This window comes from Gavialis gangeticus, unplaced genomic scaffold, assembly GCF_001723915.1.
Source record: "Gavialis gangeticus isolate Ggan-Ray unplaced genomic scaffold, GavGan_comp1, whole genome shotgun sequence".
Lineage (NCBI taxonomy): Eukaryota > Metazoa > Chordata > Crocodylia > Gavialidae > Gavialis > Gavialis gangeticus.
Genome location: NW_017729022.1, coordinates 84,464,209 through 84,473,947, shown reverse-complemented (window position 1 = coordinate 84,473,947; position 9,739 = coordinate 84,464,209). Strand labels below are relative to the sequence as shown.

At 39.5% G+C, this 9,739-nt stretch overlaps 1 protein-coding gene across 6 annotated transcripts in view; it reads right to left on the bottom strand.

The window, feature by feature from the left end:
• Positions 1-9,739, bottom strand: part of ERC1 (ELKS/RAB6-interacting/CAST family member 1) — a 539,371-nt gene that overhangs the window by 58,314 nt on the left and 471,318 nt on the right. For 4 of the 6 annotated variants that reach the window (XM_019515532.1, XM_019515527.1, XM_019515529.1 and 1 more), the window contains one exon: positions 3,203-3,304. In XM_019515532.1, the coding sequence (XP_019371077.1) occupies positions 3,203-3,304 (102 nt within the window). Of the gene's footprint in view, positions 1-1,463; positions 1,530-3,202; positions 3,305-9,739 lie in introns of all 6 variants that reach the window. The other 2 variants (XM_019515530.1, XM_019515531.1) reach the window with 1 other exon arrangement.

Here is a 9,739-nt window from a genome sequence, read left to right as displayed (position 1 = left end):
CACCCCCTACTTACCAGCTCAGAGTCCAGCTGCAGCTGCCTGCTGCAGCCACCAGGGACTGTCCAAATCATCAAACCTTTCCAAATCTTCCAAAGATTCAGAGAGCTTTGAATCGATTCAGACCTTTAAATTGGTCCACTGATTGAATTTGGATTCGCGATTCGGTCATTGAATTGGGCTGAATCTTTTCTGAATCACCACCCGAATCGAATCACCACCCAAAGCTTCGTACAGGCCTAATATCTTTTATTAGAACAACTAAATAGTTTGAAAAATTGTTCTGTGCAAGCTTTTGGGCACAAACACCCTTCTTCAGGTATAGAGAGAGTCCAACACAGCTACAACCAACAACCCTAAAGGTGAAGAAGTATACTTATTGCCTTAGAATTGTTCCTCTTGCATTTCATAGGGGGCAAAAGGAAAGATCTTCTGACCCATGTTTGCTAACAATCTTTTTCTTAGTTCTGGGATGAATATCAATCATAGTGACTCCTACCTTCATAATGATTTCCTCTTTTTTACCATCAACTTACCTCATCTTTCATTTCATATTGGCAATGTCCAGCAAGTGCTTTAGAAATATTATAATTATCTTAAAAATAACACCATACACCAACACACAAGCATTGCAAGAGAAGTGACTCAAAAGGAATGTGAGATCGCCCATGAGTGTGCATTAATTATATTACCATTGTTCCACAAAAGGGATTTCGTCAGTTCAAACCCCAAGGCATGAAATTAAAGTTTGACTGCCCCAGCTGGATTAAGTTTCCAATCAATTGACTTGAAAGGGAAGGGCTGACCTGTACAGTGGCAGATAGGTACCTGGCAGTTACTTGGGGAAGTGTAGAGATAAGTGGGAGAGTTATATTTCTTCTATTTACTTCTTTAAAAGTCTCCTGTTCTGAGCAGTTGTTTTCAGCAGTCAGCTCTTCTGAGTTAAATTTTGGGACTACCTGGTGGTTTGGGTCACTCATCTGGAGGTAAATTTAGCAGGATAGCTCCACATGCATAAAATTGGTAATCTACAGGTAAATCTGTTATGTTTGAGCTCATCCATTATCAACCAGAATTAAAAAAAAAAAAAAAGATTTGGCCACAGCAAAAACTGCCCTGTTAAATTAAAGGGGCTGAGTGAAAATTATTCCCACCAAAAGGCTAATAGTACCAGTCCCATTTTCTGCTTTCTTTCACAAAAAACAGGGTATTGCTTTGCATATAAACTCAATTACATGCCCTGGAAAGTTCTCCCCAGAATGTTTCAAACAAGTGCTTGATTTTTAAAACACATAAGAAATGAACCCCCCCCCCCCCACAAAAATTAAATACAAAACATCCACATGCATAAACCACATGAGAAAAGGGAAAAAAAAACCACACCCAGGTTTCATTAACCACACAAAAGCAAGATGCGAGAGTGACTGTGGTAAACTTTTCTATTGGTAAGAAAAGTAAATTCTCACCGTTCTGAACAAAATGGCTGAACTAAAGCATCTGATTGGTTATGCCCAAATACCCTCTTCCTCATCCTATTGGTTGAGAGACGACAATGGGAAAAAGCCCCAGAGCAGCATGGGAATGAAATAAAGAATTGGTTAGTATTTAAAGCACACACATATGTACAAAATACTAATAGCAGGAAAGAATGGTCTCCAATTCCCTGTGTTTTCTGCTACATCACCTTCCAATAATTTGAACAACTGGAAACAGCTTTTTAAATTCTCTTTTAGGTTTTACTCAATTTCTCAGAATGTGTTTAGGCAAACTGTCCTCCATTGTGAGATGATTGCAAAAGCTTCTTTATATATTTCTCTTAGCAATCCTTTCTGTTCTAGCCTTGTTAAAGCCATCATTGCCTTTATTCTCATATACATTATGGAAACATCTTGAGTTTCATCACAGAATTTCAATGTGTAAAAGGATGGATAAACTTTCACTCAAAAATGAGATTTGAAAACCACTGTATTAACTTGCAAGACTGATATTCCTCTTACAAAGAAAATATGGCTGACATCTTCAAAGAATGTCTTGGAGGACTCAAATCACTGAATTCACTAGGTTCTTCATTTGTAACCTCAAGCCAGTGGGAAGAGAGGTTAGAAAGATGTTTGGAAATGAGATACTCATTCCTGTTTGCATTACTTTTATCCTTCTGAGAAATCCATGTTTGTCTTAACATTTTTCTCATACTGTTTTAAGAAGGAGTCTCTCATAGATATGAAAGGAGATACTGTGATAAGGATTTTGGGGTGATATATGTGCATTTACACTTTTGTTCCCTCCTTCTTCCAGGGTCATCCTCCTCTCGGTTCCCATTACCATGATCCACTCTTTTAAAAGACCCTTGTCTTTTGCAGCTTCCTTTGAAGGTCATCATTTCCCTTTTTATATCAAACCAAAGGACTGAGAAAGGTGCAAGGCATTCCTTCCTGCAAGGCAGTCCAGGCAGTGATTAAAGTTTGTGAATATTTTAATTAAACTGAAAAGGGGGAGATTTCAACATGGATTTGTAATTAGGCTGGCATGTCCTGAGCTACTCAAGGGATAGGTAATCCCTCTGATAATTGTGAAATCCATGGCTGTGTTTGCAAATGACACATGAAGCTGTACTATGCTTTGGAGATGGCAAATTGATTTTCTTTCAGTTCATGGCCCACTGAGTTTCTGAGGGAGTAGTCTGTGCTCATTTGGCATAGAAGCTAGTATTTCCTCATGGGAAATGAAAGGAACTGCTCACACAGAATCCAGAGATTAGGAAGCTGATCCAGACTGAAATTCCCTGCTATTTAAGGAGAGAATCAATTCAGGACATTTAGTATAATAAATTATTCTTCTCATGAGTTAAAGGAGGAATGACACAACTATTCCAAGTACATGAATGCTGACTTAAGTTACTGGAATCTGAATATGTTAGGAGACAATTCTTACCTTACATTTTATGAGATATTCAAAATATTAACACTGTTGCTGGCTCTTCCCCCTCCCACTCCAACACCCAGTTTACTACTTGGAAACATCTGTGCATTTTAGAAAGATCTGCTACACAGTCTATGCAACAGCTGCAAAAATTTCCATCATTTTTGTTCAGTAAGGAATATAATTTTTCTTCCCAGGTACTGCAGGTGCATTAGGAAAAGCTGTAGTTGGCTCAAAATAGTCAAATTAAAAACCATTTCAGAAGAAAAAAGGAGGGAAATATTACCTGGTCAGGGGAGGGCTTGTGGTTGGTTTGACTGGAATGGGATGAGGATTTGAAGTGGTCATCCTCATAGTTATCTGCCATCAGCTTCATGCGATTCTGAGTCTATGAAAAACAAAGCATAAGAAACTCAGTTTGTTCTTCTAAAATAAACATGAAGGCTAAAGGGAACAGACAAAAAGGCACCTTTAAACACTGCACACTATATTATGTATGCCAAACTCCATGAAATTTGTAAATATGAAAAGAACACAGTAATTTCTGTTGTCACAACATACTACATATTAATATAACCATAAAAAAATAATGAAAATTGGAGGGTATGTGCGGTTTGCTTAATTTGGTAGCCGAGTTTGCTTTGTGACTGTTTCATTTTCTAAAATGCCTCTAATGAGAACTGCACTCTGCATGCATACATATGGAAACTAACTCCTCAGTTTAAATACCTTTAAAAAAGGCACTGACATCACAGTGGACAGCTCAGTGAGAACATCTTTTAAACATGCTGACTTCTTCAAAAAGCAAACAAGCTGTGAAGGCATATTAACATATGGAAGACAAATGAACATTGAAAATACTAAGAATGCCATAATATATACCTAACCTCTAGAAGAAAAATACATTCTTAGTTTGGAATGTCAAATTCAGTTTTCAAAGAGGATAAAGCAAAAAATAGAAAAATGCGCATAGGTCAAAAGAACTGAGAAGACAAAAATCTTCCTAGATTAAAAGGTGAGAAGTATTAGTATATAAAAAAGTTGAACTGGAGATAATGGAAATTCATAAAACAACAAGCTGTATGAAATCAGTAGGGAATTCCTAATTATGACTTTGTGATGCAAAAACAAGATACAACTACATAAATTAAAAGGAAAAGAATTAACAACTGTTTGAAGGAATTTTTCTACACAGACTATTAACCACATATGGAACCCATGGTGTCACATCATCTGATCCCTTTCCGGATGCCAGATCCAGCACATGTGGCTCTTGCTCCAGGATGTGAGTTGCATGCAATGCCTGTTCCAACCAGTTTGGAATGGGGGCCATATGCAGGATGGGTCTTGGAATAAGCACTGCATGCAGTGCAGCCCCAGACTGGCTACAGTGAGTGCCGGATCCAGCAAGTGGGCAAGGGGAAGGGAAGGGAAATGGGAAGCGGGGGGTGGGGAGGAAAGGGACTCTGTGGGTCGGTCCCCTGCATAATAGATCTGCTCGCTGTAACTGGTTGGAGACTGTGCAACTTGCAGCACCCACTCCAGCCAGTCTGGGACCCATGCTGCACATGGCATCTGCCCTGGACTGGCTGGAACAGGTGCTATGTATGGTGTAGTTCTGGACTGGCTACAGCAAGCACCATGGGCACTGGATTCAGCATTTGGAAGGGAGAAGTGGCAGTGCGGGCCTAATCCAGTCCACAGGGCCAACCCTGAGACATGCATCTGTCCTATGTACCTGTTTCATGCCACTTATCGGGCTTGCAGTGAATCATTACATCATTGAAGAGCTAGTAAAATAATAATATGCATTAAATGACCGTTCCAAGTTATCTGTAGACATTCCTATTAATGTTTCACGCTCTACATAGCTGAATGGTGTCTCAGTGGAAGCTGTGATTTTAATGATCCTTCTAATGGTTGAGAATTCAGATTTCATTTGACTGCGTGAGAACAGCAAGGACTTTAAAGGCTGTTACAGGCAAGTTTTAGTGTTTAAACTAGGGGTTAACAGTAGGTTACTACTAAATTATACTTAAAAAACTCTCTACAATTAGGAAATGATACAAAAGTTTACTTGTTCAATTCAGCCAGAAAAATTCAGTGTTCTTTTCTATCGGACAGTACTTGGGACTTATTCAGGACTTTATTAGCTCTCAAGATGGCAGCTTTCCCTGAGCTTACTGTGTTTATTGTATTTAACTGATTGGTTTTTAATAATTTCCTTCTTTGTTATTAAATGTACAGATTTAAATCTCTTCTATTACACTGGAATTTCTGATCTGGATTTTTGAGAATAATAACAAATAAGACTTTTTTCAGAAAAATTATTACATGAACTGGGAATCATGTATGAAAGAATGATTTATGGAGAGGAGATTTAACTTTAACTTCAATATGGGAGGGGACACTGGCTGCACAAAGTAAAAGCAATAACCTTGAGAAGCTCTGCATGGTGTGAGCTGACAAGTTTCAGTGCATTGTAGCACTTGACAAAATTATCTCACTGCCATCTTAGGAATAGAAGGGTGTACAGAGGTAAACATTGGAAATATAACACCTCTCATTCAGAAAACTTGTGAAGTGGAATTGAAGATGTTGTACACATCACTCATTTGGTTTCAAGTGGTTTCAGGGTGATTCAACAGAAAATATAATACAACTGCTTAGTTACTACACAAATTTGTGTCTTCAGAGAATTTTACAGATACTTAGACTGAGGCTTTCAAAGTGAACTAATGGCATTAGGCATTTAAATTCCATTTTGTTACAATGCATTTTAAGTATTTAACTCCCTTAGACTTGTTTGAAAACCACAATCCAAATTAATTCCTGTAGTACCCTTGTAAAGACAGAAAATATATAAAAACAATACATCTGGCCACTTATTTTCTGCATTTCACCTTTTAAAATGGGTTCTCTTTCCCTCAGCCCAATTTCACCTTGGGCTGTTCTTAGTATTACGTTATAACCTGGTGTTTGTGGTAATCAACATCTTTGGCATGAAGATAGCACAAAATCAACATTATGACTTCTTTGAAGCTCTAGACAGCAGCCACTAGAAAGACTAAGTTTGAACACAATTATCTTTAAAATTTAACAAGAACAACAAAATAGAAACTCCAAAGTTTATTGCTGGGATACTATTAGAAACCAAAATGAAAGATCCATGTTAAGGGGGCTAGCCAAAGCAAAAGTCCTCTGGCGAATGGTCGAATGGAAACATGAAGGGTTTATCCTGAATATAGGTGGTACATTGGGCCAACAAGTTTAAGACATGCCAGTTTATTTAGCTAGCTGCACACAAGGAAGATGCAACTAGAATTACATTCCTGATTAACAGCAGATGATGAAATCCATTGCTACTCCTGTGGATACAGCCGCAGAATAAGAGGGATTTTTATAGTCCTGTGGTGGTCAAACAAATCAAAAACTTCTTCTGTGGACTTCTGAACCTTAACTGGGGAACTTCTAATGAGGAGTCTGCAAACTACCACATATAATTACTGATTTCCTCTCCTATGACTACACAACGCTCAAAAGGATGGAAATTTCTACAACATAGGCTTACTGTTGCTGGGGTTACGAAAAAAAGGCTGCTTACTTTATTGTGGGGAACCACTTCAGTTCCCTGCTACAACATCCTGCAGTCCTAACTGCTATGTCACCCAGCTATGATGAAATCACTTCCTTTCTCACCTTATGGGGCTGTAGCTAATCCTTGGTAAGATCCTATAACAACCATTCTTACACCACTGTAAAATATCTATGAACAACACGGTGGCTTAACCACTACATCCTGTGGGAAAAGAAATGAGTGACACAGATAAATCTGTGGTGTGAGGAATGTCCCAGGCTAGAAACTGCAGGACCAACAATCAGAACTACTGCCCACAAGAGCCGGACTGCAGACCTCTAGGCAGTGCTTGCTGCGTGCATGTGCCACTGGAAACTAAGACTGGAAAAAAGACCAAAACACATCTCTTAAATACAGACTGCTATGCTTCTTTGATGTTGCAGATGTTGTGCCTGGTACACCAAAGGCCTCTCTAGTAACGGATTCCTTTCCTACTCACTGCCAATCTCTTAAGAAAAAAGAGAAACCCCCAAAAGAAGAAATTCTCATTTAATGTTCAAGATCAAATAGACCCTCCCACTAAGAAAAAGTGGTTCCCAGCTATGGTATGTTTTCACATGTGTCAGTTTTTGCATGTGAAGGGGGTATTAGAATTTGAATCAAATAGACCATCAGCTCTGGAAGGGTACAGGATATGCGTTTGGTCTTACAAAAAAGTTTCCTCGGGTTGTTTCCTGAATTACCCCAGTACCATAAACACATGGGGGGGGGGGGTTTGGATTAAAACTCCATGAATTTACATTAGTCTCTCTCATGTTATACTGTACCAGGAGATCCTACCCCCAATTTAACACCAGCCTCCATTTTCTCCCTTCAAACAATTTAATCAAGTATGTTAAAAGATCTGCATCTTTTTACCATACATGAACAGCCTCTCCGTGTCCTTCTTCCTCAAAAGCTCTCCCTCTTAGTCTAAATCTAATATGAAAACCTCTTTTCTTCTTTGCCTAGTCCATTTAATTTTGTGTTAAGTGTGTGATTCTAAGTTCTTCTCTTTTTGAAACAAAATACTCTTTATAACATGCCTCCCTTTCAAACTTCCTATCTAGATCCTACACACCCCTCACTATCATTTCAACATAGACAATATAAAAATTAACTTTAATGATGAACATATCTTCTTGGTGAAAGCTCTTCTTTTAAAATATGCTTTCCTAAATTATCATATCTTGGTCAAGAACTTCACCCTTACTAGTCTGTATTTCCAACCCCTACACTTTAAATTCTCCAGATCACTGTGCAATCTGTTTCTGCTCACCTTTTGTGTTCACTAAAACTCCAGTTCTGGTTCCTACCTACAGATTTTGTTGCAGTTAAATTAGTACTTGACAAAGAGTGAAAGGAAGCATATGTATAAGGATACAGAGAGAAGTACTCTGGATTTTAGTTGGTGAAAGACTTTATGTGTCAACTTTGTAACAGCCCTGTGCTGGGCAATGATCCCTACCTGAAGGTGGACTGATGTGGCATCACTATACCTTACAGGTCAATTTGAAAACCACTGACATTGTATTTCACTGTATAAAACATTTTAGCAGTAGGGGATGCAGGAATGAGACAAGGGGTGTGTTGCTCCCTTTCACTATACTCCCTTTAGCTACACTGAGCATGTGCAGTGAACTCTTGAGTTCACCCACTGTCTGGTCAGTGCAGTTCCTACTGAAGCTCCTGCTTTTGGGTGGCTCCAGAGCCCAGGGGCATAAAGAAGCAGCATTTACCCTTTTCCTCCCTTGCCCTTCCAGCTCAATTCAGCAGCAGGGGAAAGAAGGGGTTGAATGGCAGTGGCAGCGCTCACACCCTGTGCTCTGGCCAGACCCTCTGGCAAAGGGCAGCTGCATTGCACCTTCTCTGCATCTGCCACTGCATTTCAGCGTACAGTTTGAATGGAAGGTAATACCAAGTTGCACTGTACCATGATCAGTAGCATAACTAGGGGTGGGCGAGTGAGGTGTAAGTACCGGTGTGCTGATTTAGACAGTCAGTTCCTAGCCACATCTCTGCCATACACAGCTTTTTTTCCCCTAAATATTTTGTGCGTCTTGAGGACCCTTTTACTTGGTGAAACTCCAATTTAGGGGCTAAGCTGCCTGCCAGCGGTAGCCTGCAAGGATCTATAAATAGTTAATCTGTATGTTTGTTGTTAGGGTTTCTGTAAATAGTTCCTGGACAGTGTCTGGCTGATAGCCAGCCAGATGTAGGTTACTGGGCAATGTCAGGTCAGTGGCCAATCAGATGCATGTTGCTGGGCTGCAAAGGGAGCCACCTGGACATAAAAAATGGTAGAGGGGTAGAGATAAGAGAGAGTAGCTAGGACTCACTTTCCTCTGGTGAATCTGTAAGAGTCCATTAGGCTCCCCAGCAGCATGAGGTAAGCCTGCTTCAATTGCAAGGGAGCTAAGTGTGCTGTCAAACAATAGTATAACTGTGTGTTATCTTTCATTTCTCTTGTACTTTTACTTGCCTAATAAAATGGATTTGAAAGAAAGACCTGTGTAACAGAGTACTGTGCAATCTCTAAAGAGTACAATCTCTTAACTTCCAAAATATCAGGCAACACTTGGCACGGTTATGAACTCAAATTTCATTTATAGGGGCAGCCCATCCTGCCTCTCCAGCTAGCACTTCTAAAAATCATCCTTGTAAAGGCCTCATGTAAAACCCACCATGCTGTTTCTGATGAAGCAATATGCAGAAAGCAATGTCCTAAGCAAATGCCCCCAGCATCTTCCTACTGCAATTCTCTGAGGAAGGAGAGCACAAGGCCCATGTTAATCCCTGCCTCACTAATTCTTTTTCTGCAGGGATAATTCAAGTGTGAAGCCTGGCATAACTACCTTTCATGATTTTGTTGCAGAGTTCCAGAGGACTAAGAAAATTGATTTAGGTGAGCTATAGTCACACTTACAATATTTGAGGTCCTGAAGGCATATATCTTACAAAAGAGACATTATAAATAGCCTTGCTTCCTTTTAGGTATGTTCAGAGCCTTGCTTCCTTTTAGGTATATTACCTGCAGAGATCCTATTATGGGCTGGCCAAACTATGAAGAGGCTGATATTCTCAGATGAAGCCAATTGGAAAGTTCTTCCAAGTTACCAGTAGGTTAGACTGCTAGAACTGCCTGTGCTTTGTGTGCTCCCTTGTGTTTATAGTGGTATCCAATAAAAGAAAAAGACTGAGGTACAA